A 26276-nucleotide genomic window follows, 5' to 3' on the forward strand; every position below is an offset into this window, starting at 1 on the left:
ACTCTACCAGTGTATTTTCAGAATGGGGATGAAGCTAGTTATTGTAGATGAAAAGATTTTGACTTTGAAAAAATATAGGAAATGCATGAGATGTTACAGTAAACAAGAGGGGAAGATATAGTCCAAGTATTAATGGGGAAGGAGAGAGAAAAAAGTCATAACCTGACCTCTAGCATTTTCATTAAGAACTTATCACCCCATCGTGTCATATATATGTTCTTGCCAGGCTCTAAGCTGCCATATACTACATTAGTTGCCAGTTTTCTGTAACAGTCATGCTGTCTTCTGTATGCTCCTGTACACTCCTTTCATAGGGAAAGATCAGCATTTTAGATATGAAGCTGTTGTCTTCAGAGTAGTCGTGGTAACATGCTAGTGGTGAGATTTCTAAAGAAGGCATTGGCTGTAAAGAGGCACCTTTGCAAGATTTATGCTGTTATTAATGCAAAAGAGCGTTAACATTTTGTGAAAATGTTGTTCCAAAATTTTTCTGTTAATAAAGGACAGATTCTAATAAAGTAATAATGTTTGGAGGACCACTGATACACTTTCGCTGTGAGGAAATTAAATGTCTTTTCTATCATATAAAGTTAGTCCAACTAATGCTTCTTTCTTCCGTACCACTAGTGTTCACACTTAACCCAGCTCTAGCTTGGCTATGCTAGCAAGTCTAACCTGCCCTCCGAGGAGATGCTCCTGCATAAAAACACGTAGTGGAACTACTCTCTACAACCACTTTTGTCCCAAGTAGCACTTCTAAATAAGGAGGCTCAGTTCCAAATTCTCAGATTGCTGTTTCTGAATTTTTTAATCCAACCTTTTATCTCCCTGGCATAATAGCATAAAGATGCTGTTTGAAGTACCTACTGCTTCAAACTGAAGATCAGCAAGAAGAAATAAAATTGGCAGCTCTGTCAGGTTCGGAGTATACACTCAGCTTTCTAGCTTCCTTCTACATTTTCAGTTATGCCCCATTGACAGTTTTTTCCTTTATTCTAGACCCACACTTATGCGTTTCTGTATTTCTTGGCAACAGCCTCATACATTTTTTGCCAATCTCCACAAAATCCACCCTCCCCCAAAACCGCAGCACACGTCCTGGCTTGCCACTCTGTGCCAAACTGCATTGGCAGTCCCTGACAGTAACATGTATTAGGGACAGATCATGATGGAATTACATTCTTCAGTACCCATACACTCCAGGTCTCAGTCAAAATACCAGGGTTAAAACGTTTCAGCAATATTTAGTCAAGTTCCTACTCAATCCTAGCAGCAGTCTTAAGTAAAGCTTCCTACTGACCTTCTGCTGTTGAATATGTATTTCTACTGCCTACAATAATTAGCTTTTTTCTGATGTATCACAGTAGAAATATTTTCATGTCCAGAATTTAGCTGGCAACTTAATCTGTCAGTGCACAAGGCAAAATAGAAAATGCAGGAGCATATGTATATGTATTGATTAGTGTGGCATTGCCAACAGTTCTCCCTGCTAAATCATTGATGGGACTTTGAAAACATATACAAAAATATCTTAATATACAGGCCGGTCAGCCTACCTCCATCCCGGGAAAGGTGATGGAGCAGCTTATCCTGGAGGTCATCATGAAGCAAGTGGAAGAAAAGAAGGTTATCAGGAGTAGTCAGCATGGATTCACCAAGGGGAAATCATGCCTGACCAATCTGATAGCTTTCTACGATGACATGACTGGCTGGGTAGACGAAGGGAGAGCCGTGGATGTTGTCTACCTTGACTTCAGCAAGGCTTTCGACACAGTCTCCCATGATGTCCTCCTAGGGAAGCTGAGGAAGTGTGGGCTGGATGAGTGGTCGGTGAAGTGGATAGAGAACTGGCTGAATGGCAGAACTCAGAGGGTTGTCATCAGCGGCGCTGAGTCTAGTTGGAGGCTGGTGACAAGTGGTGTCCCTCAGGGGTCAGTACTGGGCCCAGTCTTGTTTAACTTCTTCATCAACGACCTGGATGAAGAGTTAGAATGTACCCTCAGCAAGTTTGCTGATGACACCAAACTGGGAGGTGTGGTAGATACACCAGAAGGCTGTGCTGCCATTCAGCGTGACCTGGATAGGCTGGAAAGCTGGGCAGAGAGGAACCTGATGAAGTTCAACAAGGGCAAGTGCAGGGTCCTGCACCTGGGGAGGAACAACCTCATGCACCAGTACAGGCTTGGGGTGGACCTGCTGGAGAGCAGCTCTGCGGAGAGGGACCTGGGTGTCCTGGTGGACGACAGGTTGACCATGAGCCAGCAGTGTGCCCTGGCTGCCAAGAAAGCCAATGGGATCCTGGGGTGCATCAGGAAGAGTGTGGCCAGTAGGTCGAGGGAGGTTCTCCTTCCCCTCTACACTGCCCTGGTGAGGCCTCATCTGGAGTACTGTGTCCAGTTCTGGTCTCCCCAGTTCAAGAAAGATGAAGAGCTACTGGAGAGAGTCCAGCGGAGGGCTACGAGGACGGTGAGGGGACTGGAACATCTCCCCTACGAGGAGAGGTTGAGGGAACTGGGCTTGTTCAGCCTGAAGAAGAGAAGGCTGCGAGGGGACCTTATAAATGCCTACAAATATCTGAAGGGTGGGTGTCAGGAGGATGGGGCCAAGCTCTTTTCAGTGGTGCCCAGGGACAGGACAAGGGACAATGGGCACAAACTGAGGCACAGGAAGTTCCGTCTGAACATGAGGAAGAACTTCTTCCCTCTGAGGGTGACGGAGCACTGGAACAGGCTGCCCAGGGAGGTTGTGGAGTCTCCTTCTCTGGAGATATTCAAGACCCGCCTGGACAAGGTCCTGTGCAGCCTGCTGTAGGTGACCCTGCTTCAGCAGGGGGGTTCGACTAGATGACCCATGGAGGTCCCTTCCAACCCCTACTATTCTGTGATTCTGTGATTCTGTGAACAAACAAATGTAGGAAAAGAAGGTTATCAGAAGTAGTCAGCATGGATTCATCAAGGGGAAATCATGCCTGACCAATCTGATAGCTTTCTACGATGGCATGACTGGCTGGGTAGATGAGGGGAGAGCAGTGGATGTTGTCTACCTCGACTTCAGCAAGGCCTTCGACAATGTCTCTCACAACATCCTCCTAGGGAAGCTCAGGAAGTGTGGGCTGGATGAGTGGTCAGTGAGGTGGATTGAGAACTGGCTGAATGGCAGAACTCAGAGGGTCGTCATCAGTGGCGCTGAGTCTAGTTGGAGGCTCGTAACTAGTGGTGTCCCCCAGGGGTCAGTACTGGGCCCAGTCTTGTTTAAATTCTTCATCAACGACCTGGATGAAGAGTTAGAATGTACCCTCAGCAAGTTTGCTGATGACACAGAGCTAGGAGTGGTGGATACACCGGAGGGCTGTGCTGCCGTTCAGCGTGACCTGGACAGGCTGGAGACTTGGGCAGAGAGGAACCTGATGAGGTTCAGCAAAGGCAAATGCAGGGTCCTGCACCTGGGGAGGAACAACCCCATGCATCAGTACAGGCTTGGGGTGGACCTGCTGGAGAGCTGCTCTGTGGAGAGGGACCTGGGTGTCCTGGTGGACAACAGGTTAACCATGAGCCAGCAGTGTGCCCTGGCTGCCAAGAAGGCCAATGGGATCCTGGGGTGCATTGGGAAGAGTGTGGCCAGTAGGTCAAGGGAGGTTCTCCTTCCCCTCTACACTGCCCTGGTGAGGCCTCATCTGGAATACTGTGTCCATTTCTGGTCTCCCCAGTTCAAGAAAGATGAGGAGCTACTGGAGAGAGTCCAGTGGAGGGCTACGAGGACGGTGAGGGGACTGGAGCATCTCTCCTACGAGGAAAGGCTGAGGGAGTTGGGCTTATTCAGCCTGAAGAAGAGAAGGCTGAGAGGGGACCTAATAAATGCTTAGAAATATCTCAAGGGTGGGTGTCAGGAGGATGGGGCCAAGCTCTTTTCAGTGGTGCCCAGCAACAGGACAAGGGGCAACGGGCACAAACTGAAGCATAGGAAGTTCTGTCTGAACATGAGGAAGAACTTCTTCCCTCTGAGGGTGACGGAGCCCTGGAACAGGCTGCCCAGGGAGGTGGTGGAGTCTCCTCTGCAGATATTAAAGACCTGCCTGGACAAGGTCCTGTGCAGCCTGCTGTAGGTGACCCTGCTTCGGCAGGGGGATTGGACTAGATGACCCACAGAGGTCCCTTCCAACCCCTACCATTCTGTGATTCTGTGATTCTGTGATTAATAGAAACTGTTACAGTTATTGTGCTGGATATTCTCTAGCTAGAATGATCACCTATAGCATGTGGAATGACACCATCTTTTCTGAGGCTGGAAAACAGGTCAATGTGAGCTAGCATATTATTGAATGGAAACTGTAAAATAACACTAATTTGGCTGTGCCCAAACTGACAGTTATTTTTGCTTCAAACTCTATTCTTTAAAAGTAGAAAAATTTTGTAGAATTGTTAAGTCAGAATATGATTGTGAGGAAATTTGGGGGTTGGTTTGGCAGCTTAAACAAAAAATCTATTAAAATACTGATATGGATTAATCTGATTGGTTTTTTTTCACTGCAACACTAAATAAGACATATATATTTTTTTTGTATATAGCATAAAATGTTACTTATATTGGTCTGAAATATTTCAATCTGTTCGTGAATGAATCAGTAGCAACAAAGACAGTGTCATCGTCTTTCTTAATACCTCAGGAGCTGAAGCATTTATTAAAGTGAACAAGGCTGACTTAGATTTTATTTTATTCATATTTTATCGTCTCAGTCCCTTAGTGAATTAGGCATCTTCAATTTGGCACTGCAGTCTCATAATACCCATAGATCAGAACTTAACCCTACATTTTATGATTAAATTTCCATTTTATTGTGTTTCAAAACTCTAAGAAAATCTTTGAAATCACAGCTTTAACTCCTTTATTTAGCTCATTTTCTTAGAGGTCCTTTTACTTACACCAGTTTGATAGGTGCTGAAACTAAATTGGCCACTCTGTTTTCTTTTTTAAACATAATAACATGAGTTCTTACAGTCTGAAAGCACTGTACACATGAAAATAAGCATTACTGTTTCCTAAAGTTCTGTAAAGGTAAAGGCATTGTTTCACAAGTGTAAATGATAGTAATTTTCATTATTTTTGCCTCCATATTGTGACCTATCTTATAGACTCATGCTTCTTCTTTCAAAATATGAATTTCTGTCACAGAAAACAGGGTGCCAATATGTAGTAAATGTAATATATAGTAATTTAGTACCTGCATTTTCAAACAGTGTATAATCAAATAGATATTACATTTGTATTCATTATTCTCATAAAAACATTTTTCTGTATTTCTATTACTTTGTATCATTACCCTGATTATTACATTTTCTTTCGTACTTTTGCTTCACATATGTGTGTTTCCATTAAGTTTTTAGGTTGCCAGTATTTTCTTTTCTGTTTTGGATGTACAGAAAGGCAGACATGGGGCATATGCTGTAGTTAGGCTGTAAGTTTGTTTTTTCAAACAAAGATTTTCACCAGTAATTTACCAGTATATCTATTTGAGGTCACCCCATCTGACTACGGGTGCATATTGGTTTCCACCACTGTGGAACAATGCTCAAGAAAATGACTCATTTTGTGACTGATTTTAGAGATAATCTTCAACCTCGTATCTGCTTATTTTATTTGTCGTCTTTGCTTGCACCAGAGATGGAGATTCACTGAACAATGTGCATTCTAGATATAGACTGAAAAGAAAATCAATTTTGCTTATGATGGTGAGAAATTTTAAGATGGACCTCAAAACAAAATTGTCTTCTTAGTGCGTTGCCCCGTTCCTCTAAGGAATCTCTTAAGCTAAGTCTGCCTCATTTTAGTAAATCTCTTATCTTTTATAGTTTTTCCCCGTATTCCAATATTTATGCCTCTCCTTTTCTCACAGAATTACAGAATCACAGAATGGTAGGGGTTGGAAGAGACCTCCGTGGGTCATCTAGTCGAACCCCCCTGCCGAAGCAGGGTCACCTACAGCAGGCTGCACAGGACCTTGTCCAGGCAGGTCTTTAATATCTCCAGAGAGGGAGAATCCACCACCTCCCTGGGCAGCCTGTTCCAGGGCTCCGTCACCCTCAGAGGGAAGAAGTTCTTCCTCATGTTCAGACAGAACTTCCTATGCTTCAGTTTGTGCCCGTTGCCCCTTGTCCTGTCACTGGGCACCACTGAAAAGAGTCTGGCCCCATCCTCCTGACACCCACCCTTGAGATATTTATAGGCATTTATAAGGTCCCCTCTCAGCCTTCTCTTCTTCAGGCTGAATAAGCCCAACTCCCTCAGCCTTTCCTCGTAGGAGAGATGCTCCAGTCCCCTCACCGTCCTCGTAGCCCTCCACTGGACTCTCTCCAGTAGCTCCTCATCTTTCTTGAACTGGGGAGACCAGAAATGGACAGAGTACTCCAGATGGGGCCTCACCAGGGCAGTGTAGAGGGGAAGGAGAACCTCCCTCGACCTACTGGCCACACTCCTCCCAATGCACCCCAGGATCCCATTGGCCTTCTTGGCAGCCAGGGCACACTGCTGGCTCATGGTTAACCTGTTGTCCACCAGGACACCCAGGTCCCTCTCCACAGAGCAGCTCTCCAGCAGGTCTGCCCCAAGCCTGTACTGATGCATGGGGTTGTTCCTCCCCAGATGCAGGACCCTGCATTTGCCTTTGCTGAACCTCATCAGGTTCCCCTCTGCCCAAGTCTCCAGCCTGTCCAGGTCACGCTGAACGGCAGCACAGCCTTCCGGTGTATCCACCACTCCTCCTAGCTCTGTATCATCAGCAAACTTGCTGAGGGTACACTTTCTAACTCTTCATCCAGGTCGTTGATGAAGAAGTTAAACAAGACTGGGCCCAGTACTGACCCCTGGGGGACACCACTAGTTACGAGCCTCCAACTAGACTCAGCGCCGCTGATGACAACCCTCTGAGTTCTGCCATTCAGCCAGTTCTCAATCCACCTCACTGACCACTCATCCAGCCCACACTTCCTGAGCTTCCCTAGGAGGATGTTGTGAGAGACATTGTCGAAGGCCTTGCTGAAGTCGAGGTAGACAACATCCACTGCTCTCCCCTCATCTACCCAGCCAGTCATGCCATCGTAGAAAGCTATTAGATTGGTCAGGCATGATTTCCCCTTGATGAATCCATGCTGACTACTCCTGATAACCTTCTTTTCCTCCACTTGCTTGATGATGACCTCTAGAATGAGTTGCTCCATCACCTTTCCCGGGATGGAGGTGAGGCTGACCAGTCTGTAGTTCCCTGGGTCCTCCTTCTTGCTTTTTTTGAAGATTGGAGTGACATTGGCCTTTCTCCAGTCCTCGGGCACCTCTCCTGTCCTCCAGGACCTCTCAAAGATGATGGAGAGTGGTTCAGCAGTGACATCCGCCAGCTCCCTCAGCACTCGTGGGTGCATTCCTTCAGGGCCCATGGATTTGTGGGCATCCAGATTGCTTAAGTGATCCCTCACACAGTCCTCCTCGACCAAGGCAAAGTCATCCTCTCTGTGGGCTTCCTCTCTTGCCTCCAGCGCCTGGGATTCCTGAGGGCCAGTCTTAGCACTGAAGACTGAAGCAAAGAAGGCATTCAGTAGCTCTGCCTTCTCTGCATCCTCCATCACCAGGACACCCGCCTCGTTCAGCAGTGGCCCCACATTTTCCCTAGTCTTCCATTTGTTACTGATGTAGTTGAAGAAGCCCTTGTTGTTGTTTCTGACGTCCCTTGCCAGCTTCAATTCCAGGTGGGCTTTGGCCTTCCTCGTTGCATCTCTGCATGCTCTGGCGACGTTCCTGTACTCTTCCCAAGTGATCTGTCCCTCTTTCCACATTCTATGGAGCTTTTTCTTCCACCTGAGCTTCGCTAGAAGCTCCTTGCTCATCCATGCAGTTCTCCTACCTCCTTTGCCCGATTTCTTTCTCAGGGGGATGCACCGCTCCTGAGCATGGAGGAAGTGATGTTTAAACAGCGACCAGCTCTTTTGGACTCCACTGCCTTCTAGAGCCCCACCCATGGGGTTTCTCCAAGTAGCTCTTTAAAGAGGCCAAAGTTAGCTCTCCTGAAGTCCAAGGTTTTGATCCTACTTATGGCCCTGCTTCCTCCATGCAGGATCCTGAACTCGACCATTTCAGGGTCGCTGCAGCCAAGTCTACCTCCAGCCTTCATATCCTCAGCCAGTCCCTCCTTGTTTGTTAGTACAAGGTCCAGCAGAGCGCCTTTCCTTGTTGGTTCCTCCACCACTTGTATCAGAAAGTTATCATTGTTGCTCTGCAGGAACCTCCTGGATTGTGCGTGCCTGGCTGTGTGATCTTCCCAGCTGATGTCAGGGTGGTTGAAGTGCCCCATGAGAACCAGGGCCTGTGACTGTAAGGCTGCTTGCAGCTGCCTGTAGAACACCTCAACTTCCTCCTCCTGGTCAGGTGGCCTGTAGTACACCCCCACAATAACATCACCGATATGAGCCTGTCCCTTAATTCTAACCCGTAAGCTCTCAACTCCTTCTTCATCTGCCCCCAGGCCAAGCTTAATGCATTCCAGTTGCTCCCTCACATACAGAGCAGCTCCACCACCTCTCCTTGTTGGTCTCTTTCCTAAAGACTCTGCAGCCATCCGTGACGGTGACCAAGTTGTAGCCGTCCTGCTGTACAATGGCTTCCAGGTCCTCCTGTTTATTGCCGATGTGTTGGTGTAGACGCACTTGAGCTGGGCTGTCGATCTCACCCCTGACCCTGGCATGCCACGTCTGGGCTCATCCCTAGTGAGCTGGGCGATGTCCCCTTCCCCCTTCAAACCTAGTTTAAAGCCCTCTCAATGACCCCCACCAGCTCGTGGCCAAGAATCCTTTTTCCCCTTTGAGACAGCTGGACTCTGTCTGTTACCAGCAGGCCCAGTGCTGTGTACACCTCTCCGTGATCAAAGAAGCCAAAATTCAACTGATGGCACCAGTCCCTGAGCCACCTGTTAATCAGGTGAGTTTTCCTGCCCCTTTCAGTGCTGTTCTCTGCCGCTGATGGGATTGAGGAAAACACCACCTGCGCCCCTGATCCCTCAACCAGTCGCCCCAGTGCCCTGAAGTCCCTACTCTGAGTTCCCACCACTCTACTCTTTAATTATACTTGGAAACATTATTTCACTTTTTTTTATTTTCTCTTCATCACTCTCTTTGATCTCCATTCTTCCTTCTGTTACTAAGCATCTTGTCTTTCTTCTGTTCATGCTGATTTCAAATTCCCTGTCTAGATCATCTGTCTGTTCCAGTTCAAAATGATGTGCTGGATATATATTAGCTTTTTCTTGTGTTCCTTATTTATCTCTATGCTATGTGTTATGCTGAATTTCTTCTGTCATGAAAATTTTTTCCATGTCAAGAATTCTGGATCACCATTGTTTTTCTTCTCTCCTAAAACAGATTTTCTCATTTTCCCTTTCAGCTAAGACTTGTATGCGGGCTCTCAGAATTATTCTTTCCAATCATCAGTGCTTATCCAAGAGATAAGTTTTTTAGGATAGTGGAGCATCAAATATGCAAATTTTCTCAGTGTTAGGCCAAAAAATATTTATTAAGATTTTGTTATTCTGGGCTGTTTCAGGGGGTGTCAGTTTGAGATTCAGACAACTACAGACTTACAGAAGGAATGGCCATGCTCGAAGCTGAGCCGTGATTCAACCTTTTTTTCCCCAATTTCCTGAGAAATTCATAGCATTTTGACCGAATTTAGACTGTTCTACATGCACTGAAAAGTTTCCACATGAAGGCAGACAAGACAGACAACAGTGCAGGATGAGCCAGGCTCTAAATCGTAAGCCCACAGAGTAGATTAGAGTCAGAGTGTGGCTGCCCCAGGGCTATGAAGCAAGGCAGAGTCCAGCTGCAGAGAGAAGGAAGTGTTGTAGCTGCACAGTCTCTTTGGAGAGATGGGACAGACAGTAGGCTGTAGCAGTGGAAATCAACTATCGACTTGCTTTTCTCCAGCTATCTCCTAGAGAACTAGGTGGCCTAGAAAAATCACAAAGATATCTGAATTTAGACCAAAATTCAGAAATTCAGTTGTATTCATGATAGCAGTTAACTGTGTATTTAAGCACTGCTACGAACAGAAATGCTCTGTATTTGGAAGCTGTTCTGATCTCATCTGAGTTACAACCTCACCGCTTTCCTGTACCGAGTTCCTGATGCCTCTGTGATAAAGAGGTCTCTTCAAATTTGCGTGTTACTTTGGACTGCCTCGAATATTTAAAAATCCACCTATATCTGCTGTCAGCCCTACAGGGATCTGATGACAAAACTTGTGAAATTCTTGCTCCTTTGTTTTTCATAAATATAGGCCATCACTTGAAATCAGAAATGGTAGAAATACCCTCCTTTCTTGAACTGCAGTCAATTACAAATCTGAGTCACTGCAATTCTTAATGCATTAACATTGTTCGCATATGTGTTCGCTATTTTTTGTGAATAACACAATTATAGTAGCATAATAACCAGGTGCAAATCCAGACACAAGAACCGTGTTTGAAGCAACAATAACATCCAACCCTAATCACTCCTGGCTTACTAGCAGTATATTACAACTATAATGTGATTACACTCCGGTTTTGCTCTTCTATGTCTGTTAATTCATGTAACAATAAAGGTCATTATGTAACTGAGAGTAACTATGGATTGCAGATAAATATATATCTTTACTAATAGCAACTATATTAAGAACCGCATCGAAGGAGAAATAATAAATGATTACCCGTGTAGCTTTCAAATTTCCAGTTCAATGACTTAGGTATAATTGTATGTTTTAATTACAGTACATTTAACACGCGTTGTGATTCATGAATTTAGCTACCCTGCTTTAATCTTACATCTAACCAATTCTCTTTTGTGTTCAGATAGTAAGAACAGCAATGGTAGCCCTATAAATGTATAGACAAATGGGGAATTTTCTATACAACATCAATACATAATTTTAATTTTTCATTTAACCTCAGAGTAATAATGGCAAATAATTATCATATGTATTTACAATAGGCTATTTACAGGTTATTTTACAGACATTTACAATAGCTTGAAATTACTCTTTATAGACCTTTTTGTCTTCCATCATGTTTGTAATACAACAGGGAGAATGAACATTTTAGAGCACATGCTACTGACAAATGCCATTAGCTGCAGCATTTAGAATGAATAGTCATAAAAATTTAATGAAATATACTCTTTATTTTTACATATTTTGCTAAGTAACTGCCCGTATAAATTAAAAATATATTACAATTAGGGAGAATTAGTTATAAACTGCTTTATTGTTCTTTGCATGATACTTTAACTGGCTTTGGATGTTATTTGATTGTCCATTACTATCATAAATAATATTGTAAACATGTACTTAGTTTAGTTTTAAATTTTGTTAAAGTGACCCTATGCTGAGTGATGTATTGTTCTTGCTTTTCATAGCAGAGTTTTAAGTGAAATCATGAGTAGATTTCTGATTTTTCTATTTATTCCATCTGATTTAGAATCGTGAACTATTGTCAATAATTCCAACAGTCTCTCCCACAAAGAGGCTGCCAATCAAATTGCCATTTTGTACCATGCACTTTGTAGTTAGAATTTCCATGGCATATAGTTGCACAAAAACTAATAACCTTTTATATCAAATCCAATAGCTGTTATTGGAGCATTTGGAGTGCCTTGTCTCAAGACACGAAAGGTCACTGAGGATGACAGTGGTGAAACGGCAAGCACAGTCTCCCTCAGGAGTTTCCAGTGAAGTTGAAGTCCTCAAGGCTCTGAAATCTCTGTTTGAGCACCACAAGGCTTTGGATGAAAAGGTACAGTATGAAAAATAAAAATTACTTAATACGCTCTGTAACTTGACTGTGCCTTTTGATGCAGCACAGCAACAGTATTGTTTATTTGCTTCTTGCAATATGTCCTGTACTTACAGCATTTACGAATGTCCAGAGTAATCCATAAGAGTGTATAACCAATAGCTGTAATGCACTTCAGGTCACTTTAGCCATCTTTTGTAGACAATAGTACTGACTTTTCAAAATAAGCAAATCTCACCCCTACCAGACGTCTTCTCCTATTTAGCACTAAATAAAGATGACACCATGGAATTTATTGTCTGTACAATATGTTTTTAAGTTATTGCTGAGAAAATGTAGATATCTCAAACTTTAAAAACACACAGAGTAAAAGGCAGAATGAGATGTTTTTAACTACGTAAAGGAACTTGCCTTTTAAAAATTTTTAGGAGGTAAACCTCCTAAGTTTCAGAGGTGTATTCAGCATTTACTACATAATCACAGTGTTCGCTCTACAAGTAGGGTAGCCTAAAATAAATACCAGATCCTTCATTGTCAGAAGCAATGAACGGCTTGCAGAATCAAGATAAAAACCACTAATGATAACTGCATCTAGTCATGCTAATTAAGAGGGTCTTTCCACTGGATTCCTCATGTGTCCTGTGCTGGAAAGATTCTTTTGTGTGAACAACACTTAGTGTAACTATGAGGTATCGCCTTGAGCATTGCTTACGTTAATTCAGAAATCCACTTCATGTGTAGAAGCAATATGCTCAAAAGGTGATATATCGGAATGAGTAAACACCTCAAAACTACATGTGTAGGGAGCATGTGAGGACCGTGGCTCATGAGCAAAAAACCAAGTTCCTTGTGTGGGGTCTGTCTTGGCTGGTTTGCTTGGGCTCATCACTGTGGCTGAGTTGCCTGTCTGAGGTGGCTGGGTGAGCAAGGGAGACACTGTGCAGCACAGCCTCTGAAACCACTGACTGCGCAGTTGAGCTGTGTTGTGTAGAACTGGTTCAATGGTCTCACAGTAATAAATTTAACTATTTTCAATTCAGACATACACTCAGAAAGTTGACTATATTTAAGGAACTACTATTAAAAGAAACAGCTTTGTGAAAAGGATAGCTGTAGTTATGTAGTAATACCTATTTTTCATTGGTAATAAAGGTGTGAAATGCTATGGGTTATGAGTCATACTGGGTTAACTATCGGGTTCAAAGTTAAATGAATTTAAGGAACTTATGCCAAATCAAAACTTATTTTGTATTTAGGTACATCTCTTTAGTTATGTGTTCTATTCAGTTACGTACCATGAAAGCATATTTCAAGAAAATCTAGAAAAGGGAATATAATGACTTCTAGTCGCTGTAAGCAATTAGTTGTAATAAGCTTTTGAATATCACTGAGACTTATAAAATTATGTATGATTAAAAACATCTTTTGAGGATTGATACAGTTTATGGTCTGAGCTTTGATATTTTATCCAACATTTCAATCATTGATAAAGTTATATAAAGAGTAGGGAGCTCTCCTGCTTTTATACTTTTTGACAGTGTGTTGGATAACTATGAGAAATAATAAGAACTAAACTTTAAATAGATACTGATTATTCAGCAGTTATGTACTTCTTACACATTTTCTTTTGTGAATGTTTCAGTGTTTAGGTATTATGCAGTTTATTTTACATCTGAGTTTGAAAATTTTTGTACAGAATTAGATAGAAGTTAAATATAATATTTTTATCTATATTCCTGAAAATTCTATTTTTATATTTTTTTAGTATTACAAGTTAAAATCAGTATTCAGTTCATTTAAAAATTTTAGACTGACACAGGTACACATCTTATGTATATAATGGGTCTTTGTCCCAGTGGTAATGATAATTATCAGTGTAGAAATATCAGCCATCTACAATCATATTAACAGGGGATTTGTTACATTATAAAATAATTTCTATAATTGATTGGCCAAAATTACTTTTTCCTATGTGCTGTTCATCTATGTGTTGAACCTTTTTTATTTTGCTATAATAAATAGTATTTTTATTGTAAAGCATTCCAAGATCAATCAAGGAAACAGTTTAGTAAATGATTTTAAAAGAATTTGTTATAAACCGAGCACATATTATTTTCAGGTACAAATCCTGCATAAAACAATGTGTTTACATTATAGCATGTCTCTTTAGAAGAACTGGATCAAAGAAGCTTTATGTATCATCCAGATGCCTGGTAATATAATGCTATCACATTATACCACACGTTGTCCGCATTATTGGAATTTTTATTCAAAAATAATGAAAGCAAAAAAGACTGCATACACCCAAATGTGCTAAAAAAAAATTCTAGCATGTGAGTCATCTATTCTACACTTTCTTTGACAGAAAAATTATATGTTAGATTTGTTTCAGACCCTGCAGAAAGAAGCTATTAATCCACCTATGAAAAATCACTGAAGTTATTCAGAGATTAGTAGAGTAATGTAGGCTGGACCTCCTAGAGGACATCTGGCCCATCCTTCTGCTCAAAGCAGGCCCAACAGTTTCAGGTTGCTCAGGGCCCAGTCTAATCAACTTCTGAATATCTCCAGGGAGACAACCCGTTCTGGTGTTTCACAAGCCTCATTGTAATTTTTTTTCCATAATACCTTGCTAGAATTTCTGTTGTTGAGTCTTGCAACTATTCCCTCTTTTCCTGTCACTCTCCATCTTCAAGGAGAAGCTGGCTTTGCTCCACACCTTCTGGTTAGCTAGTTGTAGACAGCAATAAGGTATCCCATGAACCTTCCCTTCTTAAGTTTGACCAGACCCAGCTCTCTTAGCCTCCTCTCATATGCCATGTGCTCCAGCCCATGACCAACCTGGTGGGCCTTCATTGTCTTTCTTGTACCAGGGAGCCCAAACCCAGATGAAGTCACAAAAGACCAGAGGCAAAAATAATAATTTCCCTCAACCTGCTGACTGAACTGTATGTCTGACCTTATTCACCCTTAGGTCTTTCCTGCAAAACTGCTTAATCTTCCGCAGGCCTGTCCCGTTGCCTGGGGCTATTTCATTCATAGTAATAGGATGCCACTTGTCACAGATCACAAACCTCTGAGCCTTGCAGTCCAGCCAATTTTCTACGCACTGTATAATCCACCTATCCAATTCATATCTCACTCTTTTCTCTAGAGGTAAATGGAAGATCTTGCAAAAAGCCTTCATAAAGACAAAGTGAAAAACATTCACTGTTCTCCCCTCATCCACGGAGCTGATCATCTCGTCACAGGAGATGATAAGGTTGACCAGATGACATTTACCTTTGACATAGTCATACTGGCTCTTCCAAGTCATCTTATTGTCCTTTATGTCCCTGGAAATTGTTTCCAGGAAGATTTGCTCCATAACCTTACCAACGTTGGCCAGCTTGCACTTCCCTGGATCTTTCCAGGGTAATGCCTGCCTTTCATGATGGTGGACACAACATTTGTGGCTTTTCCACTCATCAGGAATCTCCCCTGACTGGCGTTGGCTTTCAAAGATGAAAAAGGCCTTGCTATGGTGAGTTAGTCAAGTGTCTCAGCACCCTTGGATGCAGCCAGTGTACTCCCTTTGACTTATGTATGTCTTGTCCTCCTGTATTGTGGGTTATGCTTCACTTCCACAGACTGTGCCGCTATGCTCAGGGAGGCCTGAGGGAAGAACTTTGCAGTAAATACCAAGGCAAAAAACCATGATACATGATATACTGATATCACAGGAAACAAAAACCACCTCATCAGAAAATGCACCTAAAACCAAAGCAGGTGAATGTATGAAGAGCAATGAAAACTGTCAAAAGTGCGTTGAAAATGTATCATGACTCTTTGCAAAAGTATAATGGAAACTTCACTTTTTTTCTTCACAAAAGATGTTGATATTGAAACCAATAACTTAGCCATTACACCTTTCAAAAGGCATAACAAGATATTTTTCTAAAAATATTTGCCTTTTAAACTTACAAAAGTCTCAAGAAAATCTTTACATTCTTCCTAAATGCAAATTTTCTTTCATGTTTTCACTTCCTACACTAAAACATCTCAAGGTGTTGCAACAAGCTCTGCCACAAAACGACTGATCATGCAAGTATTGCTATGTACACCGTACAAGAACTACAAAAATGTCCTCATTACTATAGCAAAATGCAATGAAAAATGTAAAACAGACTGGAAGATGGAAAATAAAACGTAGAAATTCAGGGTTCATATTTCCAGGGAGCCCTGCTAGAAGGGCCAGAAGAGCCCTTCTCCTATAAGGAGAACTGGGAATGGTACCTTAACTTACTTTAAAAGGCCTGTTGGGTCTCTATATATTACATGAAATCTGGGCTTTGCCTTTACCTTTTGTCCAAAAGATAGACCAGCATAGAGAGATTATGGCCATGACTGCTTTTATTCAGAGAAAGCATGACTGTCATTGACAGCTGTTTCTGTATCTGACAGTTCCTTCAGCATCCCTTCACTCCCTGTAAAATGAAAGCTTGTCATCAGCTTCTCATGCTAGAGAGCCAGTGCTGTTTGCCTGAACCCAACAGGTACATCCTAGTGAGTAGAAGGTAGTAAGGGTATGCTGTTATTCTTACCCCATTATCCATATGAGATCCTAGCAGTGCCAAACAACAGTAGTTGTTCATAGTTCTTCATAGTATGTTCTTGCATAGTTGTAATGTATTTTGTGAGAATTTTCACTGTACAGCACAGGGATAATGAAAGAGTTAATTTAGTTTATAAATTTTTACTATTTTATGTGTATCTCAAAGAAAACATTGTGTCTTCTTGGGTAAGTGAGTTGTGTCACAGCAAATGAAACTGATACTGCACTAGCTGTATTATTATTGTTATTATTGTTTAGAATTTTAATTTGACAGAGGCTATACATATTTTCAAACACCTTTATGTACCTAATTATGCTAAAATTTTTAGAAATCTGAAAACACAGGACATGGGCAGTTCTGCTACCAATTGTAGATTCTCTTCATCTTCGAAGTTAAATTCAATGATTGTTTTTTCCTATGTATAAGGTTAGCTTACGTCCCACAGACAATGAGCATTGTTAGAAAATTGAAAGTTTTAAACACTAGAGGTTAAGCATGATTATGACATTTCTAATCGCTTTTGCTGTTGCGTTAAGTCGCTTGAAATGTGCAGTTGTATTCGTAGGGAAGGTAGTCTGTGTGGAAACCACTGAATCACCACTGACCTGCTTAATGCTTCACATCTCAAAGACTTCTCTTACTGCTGCTAAGTAGCTGGTTTCTTTCTTTGGTTTATTTCGTGCAATGAAAGGTTGTAGAAATAATGTGAGACAGCACTACGAAATATTTGGGGATATTACATAAGAATATACATGGAATAGTTTATAATAAAGCAAATGAAGATGAGTTTTATTAGACATCATTGGACTTGAATAGAAAATAGAAGCTTAGGTTAACTTCATGGTTAGAATAGTCATTGAGTATAGAGCAGGTCAGGAAGTACGTATTCCTTATATGCAATGCAGGAAGCACAAAACTAGAAAAATGGTTATTTTGTTTATACCATTCTATAGCTATAATTGACTTCTAACATCTGTCTGAACATGTTTAATTTCCTGCAGACGTTTTTCCTATTTGCTTTAAACTTTAGGTTCATCATTTAAAATGTTCGTTTGGAAAGAAGAAACTGTTCAAAGCAACTTCTTCTCCAAACCCATTTTTTGTTACCAGGTGTTACTGTCCTAGCTAAGATTCAAAAAAACACTGGTTCTCTTAAGATTAATTCACAGTAGAAAAGTATACCTAATACTCTTGCATCTGAAAACAACCTATTCATGTCAACATTATCTCTATCTTCTTATTCATTAGCAGGTAGCTAGGAGAGCTTTTATTCAATAGACTGCTCATGAAAAAAAGGGATTCAATTCTAGCATGTGCAAGTGTTTTTTAAAAGCTCTTTGTGGGCTGCAGATCTGGAGAGAAAGAATAAAGAATTTGACAGCAAAGAAAAAAGTGGGAAGCAGTTGCTAGGAGATGGAGAAAGATTGGTGATATTTTGCACCGACAGCAGTGCTAATATGACATTGACTGTGTTACATTTCAAGATAATGTGGTTGCATTTAAAAGCCAGAGAAATACCCAGTCGTCAGAGCGCATGTTGGATACACCCTCTAACATGGAGAGAGCAACCCCTTTCTGCTGTGTCTGTGGCACTGCAGTGGGAATCTGTCTTTAAAAATGCATATTATATATTATAGCATGTCCTGATAGATCAGGTTACATCTGATTAGTCTTACTTTGTGAAACCTTGTTTAGTAAAGCTTTGTCTAGTGCCCAAGAAAACAGAAATATACTGAAGGACCATATGGAATTTAAGAAGTACATTATTTCTGAAGTGATAAAACAATCTCACTAAGAAAAAGCTTACTTTTATGAATTACATTTACTCACTTACCATCTTTGACTTCCAGAAAGAACAGTGTAATATTCTAATCTAATTCAGCATATGAAAAAAAAAGAATTATCAAATTACTTTGCATTTCTTCCTGCTTCTTTGTCTCTAACAAGATAGTGACCAGAAACAGTCTTTCCTGCACCTCTCAGAAATTAGGGTGGTTCTCTCTGGTTTGTTTGCTGTGACATAAATTTGAAGAGGGAAATACAAATACATATTCTTCCAATACATTTGTATATAGGTTTTCAGAGGCTTTGGCTGTTGTCCCATATTTAGACTCAAAGGTTATTCAATATGAACTTGCAAAGTTCAAGAAAACATTGATACAATTGCTACCTGGTAAATATTGCTCAGAGTAAAATCTTTTTCAAAGTATACGCATACCACATACATACCCCAATGACATTAGTGTATCATTTGTAGCCTGCATTATTTTCTGGTATGTGTGTGACCAAACCTGAAATCTTTATTCAGCTTTTGTGTTCTTCCTCAAGTCTATTTTGAAAGCAATTGAAGACTGAGAAAGAAATTTAAATTAAGAAATAAAATTACAGTTTCTGGGCTGTAAATCAGAGCACATTTCTCCTTCACATCAGAGCACTGAAGTAGCAATTTTTTCTCATTTTCGTTGACAGAATCAAAGATTTCCCTCAGTTTTAACAGCCACTATGTATGGGGTTGAACATGAAGAATTAGTTGCAAAATTTCCAATGTCACTGTGGAAAATGTGAATCTGAATTAGTTGTTCACTGGTCAGATGAAATGAAAAAAGAAGTCTTCTGTGCCAAGGCAGAGTTGCTTTCAGTTCCTTTACCAACTCTCATATTTGGAGAACAAATAAGGGCAATCATACTGCAGTTTTGGTTAGGTCATTAAAAAAAAGGCAGTGCACTAACTGTCTACGTATAAGGGAGGCAAGGCAAGGCAAAGTAGGGGAAACAATTTCCAACAGTTGCTCTGTGTCACACTGATACTGTTCCATGTTGTTACTAGCAATGAGGCAAGAATGAAAAAAAAAATAGCTTTTAATAGGTAAGCTTGATATTCGGAAAAAAGACATTAATTCTCTAACTATTTTTTATGAAGTGACATGTAAAAAATGCATCTCCTAAATTTTCTTTTAAATAAATCTCTGTTGCTTCCTGGTAGTGGTGTTTTCAGGCTTTAAATTGTCCATAGGATTCAGTTCTACAGTGCCACAGCGTATGATAAGGATAACGTTTCTGGTTCCAGCTCTTTGTGAAGCTGTGATATCCTCAGTGATGTGGCCTAACTGGTTTGCACATTCTAACACCATTCAAAGTGAATGCTCATGTTACACATAATATTTTTTAAAAACATACATTCGTATTTTTAAAACACTTAGGAGTGAATACATGGAGGTTTCAGGAAACTTATGAAAATTTGAAGTAAAATTACCAACCAATTGTATTTCATTTTAGCCATTGACAACTATCATGTTGTGATTTTTCTCTCAGTCGGCTTGTCCCTCAGCAGTGCTTACAGTCAAGAGGAATAAAGCCAGGAAGATGACTGTGATCTTTCTATGTATTTTTTACATCTAGGTTGAGCTTTCCATTAAGAAATTGTTGTCTGCCAGCTCCCACTATATTCAGAGGGATTGAAATCAGGCCTCTTGAGACAGGACTACATCCCTCACTGACAGGACATCAACTTTAATGGTGGAGAGCAAGTGATAGACAGAAATGGTAGTGAGAGGAGAAGCAGGGTATAGAAAGAGAGTTTTGGGATCCACAGAGGAATAGAGAACCTCTGGGAAGGCAGAGAGAGTGGTAGGAGTAGGGGGTGAAGAGAGATGCGAGTGCCGGCTAGTGGACTCCTACTTCCTTGGATTTTTTGTCCATCTGGATAGGAAAACAGGTCATTGAGCAGTCCTTGGAATTTGGTAGAAGAAATGGTGAAATCATGCTGTTTTTCAAGCAGAACATGATTTTAAAAATAGGAAAAAGGAAAGGCAAATGAAATAAGAAATACTTTTTCAACTATTTAAACAATTACAGTTTTTCAACTATAGCCAGAATAATTGATGCATTATACACTTGATTTGAAGTATTTTTATGGAAAATATAAATAGACGGAAATTATGAATAAATGAGAATTAGAAAATATAATTTTTCAAATTAATTTTACATATTTTAAGTGCGTTAGATTTGAATACTGAAAAATTTACATAAAATGACTGTGATGATAGCTTATGTACTACCATAAACCTGAAGCTTTATGAGGATGATTTCCAGAAATAATGTAGCTCATTTTGGAATGCACACTTTATGATTAAAGGGTTTTTACATACAAGTTTGATGAAAAATAGCACAAAAATTTAATAAATAGGAAAAACTTTTTGGGTTCCATTGCATATTCTCTGTGTATTCTGTTGATCTGGTGTAAGAAAACAGTTGAAACAGTCATGAAAATTTGCAGTAATTTTCACTCTTACCATTCAGAGGTGGCTCAGTCAGTGTCACTTCAATATGGCTTAAACTTCATTTCCATCAGATGAGGAATGGCTAGAGTCGGTTACTGCAGCTCAGCTATTGATTACATAGTCACACCCTATAGGAAATGTCCATTTAAGATGCAATACGTGTCTTTGGGAATATTAACAGTTGATTTTTTTTCAGTCTTATTGTGCTGAAGGAATAGAGGGAAATTAATAAATCATAAATTGGACTATAAAATTGAGGATTCTTTCTACTCTCGGAGATTTCTTATACTCTTCAAACACACTTTTCTTTTGCTCCATTGAGCACCTTTCACTCATGATTTCTTGTCCGTTAAGGCTAGCAACATTGTTTGGTGTATAGTAAAACTATAGTTACCTGAGAGCATTCAAATAATTTATGTAGATACAGAAAAGATGTTCAAATTTTGTTTCTTTTAACAGAGCTGAAGTATGTAAAGAGGACCAAAAACTCAAAGTACTGCATAAGCAACTAGATTTGCATTTGTTAGAAAGGCTGAGTTTTATTTTTTAGTGTTCATTTCCTGAATATGTATTTGATCTTTAGATTTAGTTAGTTTTAAGTTTTAATTGGGACACAATTAGTCTACATGCTATGTTATAGTTTTGCTAATACGTAAATTTTATCTATTAAAGTCTAAGCCAATCTTAGGATGTACTGAGTCTATTTGCAAAATTTCACTTCTACTGGTAGTAATAGAAAATAAAGTATGTAAGGAAAGGTAATATTTGTTAGACTAAGAGGTATCACTGGAAAAAGTATGAAAGCATTAGGGCATACACATCCTTTTCAGGGCTCTCCTGTATTTGTCAAGGGTCTGGTAACAATTGTAGGTACATGAAAATGTACAATGTTTCATTGTGCATTAAAACTGATTTTTGTTTTGCTTCGTTTTCCAGCTACATCTGTTGGTCTAATAGAATATATGCTAACTTTGCCTAAAAACATTGCTAAGAGCCTTAAACATTCTTGGATCATCAGCATTACCGCAGTGCAGCTGGAATGGGAATAGAAATAAATCCTGAGTATTGGCTGATTAACCAGGTTGTAAAGTCATTTAATGTGAGGTGCCTAATGAAGTTGTGTAGATTAGGAGAGGAGTTGCCATAGGGTCCCTTCGTAGTCACCTACACACAGCACTGAAGATCACTTTGAGACTGATTTGCCTTTGATCATATTGGGAGACTGGCACCTGCATTGCTAGCTTAGGTTGTCTGTTGCTACATGAGCTAATGCTGAGCCAAGGCACTCAACGGCAAATAACTCTTCAGAGATATTAAATTGTTATTCTTTAATATTAATAATTAAAGTTGAATGATAAATATAATAGTAATAATAGTAATAGTTTAGTAGATCATAAACATCTTTAGAACAGAATAGGTCATTCAAGAAACTGGTACAAATACAGCAGTCTGCTGCTTATGAGAGTGTATCCTGTTTATGACTTTTTTGCAAAACCCAAACAAACTGCATGATGATATCAAAAATCTTTGGTATGTGTGCCTGAAGGCAATGCTACAAGTTATTTTTTCAATGAATTTGTTGTATTCAATTAATATGAACAGATTATCTTCCATGGAGTCGACTTAAAACATTTGTGGATTTTTTTTTCCTTACCCTATGTAAAAGATGTAAAAAGAAAAAAAGCTTTCTTTTTATGTGTAATGTGATTTTAGGTTATTTGCACTTTCTGTGTATTCCATAAAGTTACAGGCAAACTGGAAAATTAGTATGGCATTTAAAGTTTGACACCTGTTTTCGTGGGTTAAGTCTTCCTATAGGTAGGTTTAAATCTTTATACAGAGTATGGCTGAAGAAAGGATGCAACACACATGCCTGCAAACAGACTGGCAAGGCATACAGGAGTGCATATGGCAGATTATATAATTTTTACAGACTGATAGAAATTACGTTACTGCACATATTTTGATTTTTCTTCTAGGTAAGGGAACGACTGAGGGTTTCTTTAGAAAGAGTCTCTGCACTGGAAGAAGAACTAGCTGCTGCTAACCAGGAGGTAACATAAAACACTTTCTCCCCTTTTGAGGTTCAATTTCTTTAATACTCTGTCCCGTGTGTTCCCTGTCATTTTTCTTAAAACTGTCAGAAAAAAAAAAAAGGGACAAATTGCATTCTGAGTAAGCTGCTCAGCAAGGCTTGTTTAAGGTGGTTGTAAGATTAATGCAACCTTCTGTTTACTGATTTACTCCCTTCTTCTATTCTCTTGTGAGCAAACCAAAATCCAAGAGCTAGTGACAGACTCCCAAATTTCTTATTGGACTTGAAAAAGGAGTGAACTAATGAATAGGTCACCTACTATAAACAACTTAATAACCTGAATTTCCATTTTACTATAAAATTAAGTAAAACACATGCATGTATATATGCACATTATATAAATGTTAGCATTGATGGAGGAAGCATATGGAAGACCTTGAAATTTAGATTCATCTTTTCCCTTTTAATTACACTGTATCATGATGAACTGTGGTGCCATATAACTATTGTGAACTTGGACAAGGGATTTTTTTTCCTGTATGGTAGATTGCAGACTGTTCTCTTTTGTTTGAAAGGGTGAACAGCAACACAGAATTGTATTGCACACATAACTGTACACACATGCAGAAAGGTATTTTGCACCCTAGAGAGATGATTCTGAGGACAATATAAATAATGGAGTCCACCAGTGACTACCATCCTCAGCACATTCTTAGTCTCCACCTGATGTGTGCTTCTCACACTGTTAAAAATAAGTCAGACAAGCAGTAGAATTGGATTAAAGCTATTTTTCTTGTTATGTCCATTTACTAGTGTCATTTTACTCAGCCTTAAGGCAGAAACCGAAAACAGGCACAGACAAACTTACAGTACTATCAAATAATTCTGGAAAAATGGAATACCTGTAATTCAAAATAATGTGTGATAATGTAAAATAGAGACTCCTAAAGTATTTTTTTTCCAATACTAAGCTAGAAAAAGTTACCTTCTTAAAGTAACATTTTAAAAATAGTATCTGTAAAAGAAGATGTTAGTAATTTCTTTTTATATACTACGAACTAGATGTTTTTAATCATCCCTTTCTTCTCTGTAGTAACTGCTCTTTATCTGTACAAAAATAAAATCTCTATTTTATTCTTGCATTTTGTAATATCCAGAACACTTGTGTTCAAATTATTTACACTATGTTGTGTAATTTGTTATTTGCATTAGTGTTTATTAAGTAGAAAGCAGTCCTTTTGATTAGTCAAACCAAAAGAGATGCATCCCACTCTTCTAATCCCTCTCGTTCATGATCAAGTTCAATCCAAGTTCACTTCACTAGGCATGGGACCGGGTCTCTAAAGCATCGCTTGTTATTTGGAGTTTTAAAAAAATCAGTGAAACTTGTATTGTCAATAAGGAGTAAAAACATACACAATGAAATTAAATTGAAATAGGACTTTCATAGCCTTTCTTGCCCAAAATCCTTAGAAATATTGTACAAACTCTGTGTCTATGGGATACTAAAAACCTTTAGAACAACATTTAATCAACCAAGCGTAACATGACCATTAACACAATCTGAATATTGTTACTCCAGTTTCCTATGAGGAACTGTTAAAGCTGGAAAATGGAAATTCAATTAAATAATAATGAAAAAGAGCTAGATCAAAAGAGATGTGGAGGAGACCGAGTGGATTATTTTCAAACAGTTCATGCATTTGAACAAGAGTTCAGATAAAGTTCACACAATTATTTAAAAGAGACAAAATTAATTAGACAACTGCAACAGATAAACCTATTTTTATACTAGATTCCACAGTGAATGCACAGGAGATAAATGGCTTTAAAAATTTATTGTACTATATATGAAAATAAATGGGCCAAGTGTCCAAGGGAATTGGATATATGTTTTTCAGTAATTTCTGTTTTCCTGTCGCTCAGTGTCTGTTTTCCCAAGAGAATTCATATTTTCTTTCATATCTATTTTCTCATACTGGTTATAGGAGTGTATTCAGGACTATATCTAAACACAAAATGATGACATTAAAGTGGTCCCCTGATTAAATGAGTGTATGGTTAGGTATATAACAACGATTCAGTTCAGGGATAAAAAATAGCAGAAAAGTGTATTTTAAGGTAGCAGCTCTCTCTGAAAGCCTATGGCTGTGGTTCTGACACAGAACAACAGTGAGAAACTGCAGACACTCGTTAGTACTTATTGGAAATATCGCTATTGGAAATATCGCTATATAAAAGAGAAAAATTGAGAGAAAGAAACTATAGCTTTCCATCATTAGATGGTAAATAAGCTTTCATTTAACAGTCTTTGTAGCATTTTACGTACATCCCAAAGGGAGTTAAAACTCTGGTGAAAGCTGGTTTCAGCTCTGGTCACCAACACCATTCTCACAAAGCACTTCATATTTGATAGGGAATAGTAACACACGTTGACTTTGAACTGCAGGGTCAATTTTGATGGACAATCAGACCCATTGGGAGAACTTAGCTTGTGTAGCTAATATTTGTATGTAATCACACAAGGGTAATGGAGAAGGGCTTTGGCCTGCGGTTCCAATAGTGACTATTGTTACGGCATAAATCACTGTCATTGGTTCAGTTAAAATTTTCAGAAGCAAGAATGTCTTCCAAATGATTCATTGATGTTTTGATTCTATGAAGGCAATAGTTTGTATTAAAAAGTTACTATTTAGTTTACTTCTTTTTCACATAAATGCTACCCAGAAATTATTTTGATTTTATGCAATATTTTTAACATGCTAGCGATTTATAATATTTTAAAACACTCAGATATCTCTATAAATTACAATATCAAATTATCAAGGGAATCCTTGATAACAACAATGCTCTAAGGGCGTAATTAACCAAATCAGTTACATTAATACACTACTGAACATGAAGTCTTGGTTTTAAATTGTGTCAAGCTGGAAGATGCTTACAAGGCACATCAGCCCCTTGTTAAAACATACTTACAAGCAATAAACATTATACTGTATCTCACAGATTGCAGGATTCAGCTCAGCATTAGGACTCTTGAATTTGAGTGTCTACATGTAAGCCAGTATCTAACATTTACCTGTAGTCTGTGGAGCTCTAGAAAATCCAGTCTGCCAGCTAACCTGGCGGTTAATCTGCCAGGGCTGCCAGGTAAAACACAAAACTGACAGGAGAGCTGTGTCTGTCTGGCAGTAGATGTGGGGAAGGAACACCCCTTCTCACTATGGTGCCGTTGAAGGCCTGTGTTAGGCAGCTGACTCTCACAACAAGCTCATATGTAAACACCTAACGAAGAGACAGCTAAATTTATGTGTCTGACTCCTTATAAACAGCAGAAGCTCTCTGAATCAGGCAGTGGGCTTCTAGATACAGGGGAGATACAAAATGGGCCAATGTTATACTTAGAGTGGTCTGAAAATTGTTTAAATATGTGTTTAACTAGGAGAAAATGTTATTTGACTATATATTTTATTTTGCTGCAACCGATTACGGGCAGTGGAAGGGACCTTTAAACTTAGTGGCAATCTGGATTGCTGTTAGAGTTTTCCTGCAGACTGGGG

General features: G+C 39.5%; 1 protein-coding gene across 6 annotated transcripts in view; it reads left to right on the top strand.

Annotated features, from left to right (window-relative positions):
• PPFIA2 (PPFI scaffold protein A2) overlaps positions 1 to 26276 on the top strand; it is a 357310-nt gene that overhangs the window by 225476 nt on the left and 105558 nt on the right. For all 6 annotated transcript variants that reach the window (XM_075429542.1, XM_075429536.1, XM_075429538.1 and 3 more), the window contains 2 exons: positions 11642 to 11806; positions 22661 to 22735. In XM_075429542.1, the coding sequence (XP_075285657.1) occupies positions 11642 to 11806; positions 22661 to 22735 (240 nt within the window). The remainder of the gene's footprint in view (positions 1 to 11641; positions 11807 to 22660; positions 22736 to 26276) is intronic.

Source organism: Opisthocomus hoazin, chromosome 8 (genome assembly GCF_030867145.1).
Source record: "Opisthocomus hoazin isolate bOpiHoa1 chromosome 8, bOpiHoa1.hap1, whole genome shotgun sequence".
In the NCBI taxonomy this organism is placed as follows: Eukaryota; Metazoa; Chordata; class Aves; order Opisthocomiformes; family Opisthocomidae; genus Opisthocomus; species Opisthocomus hoazin.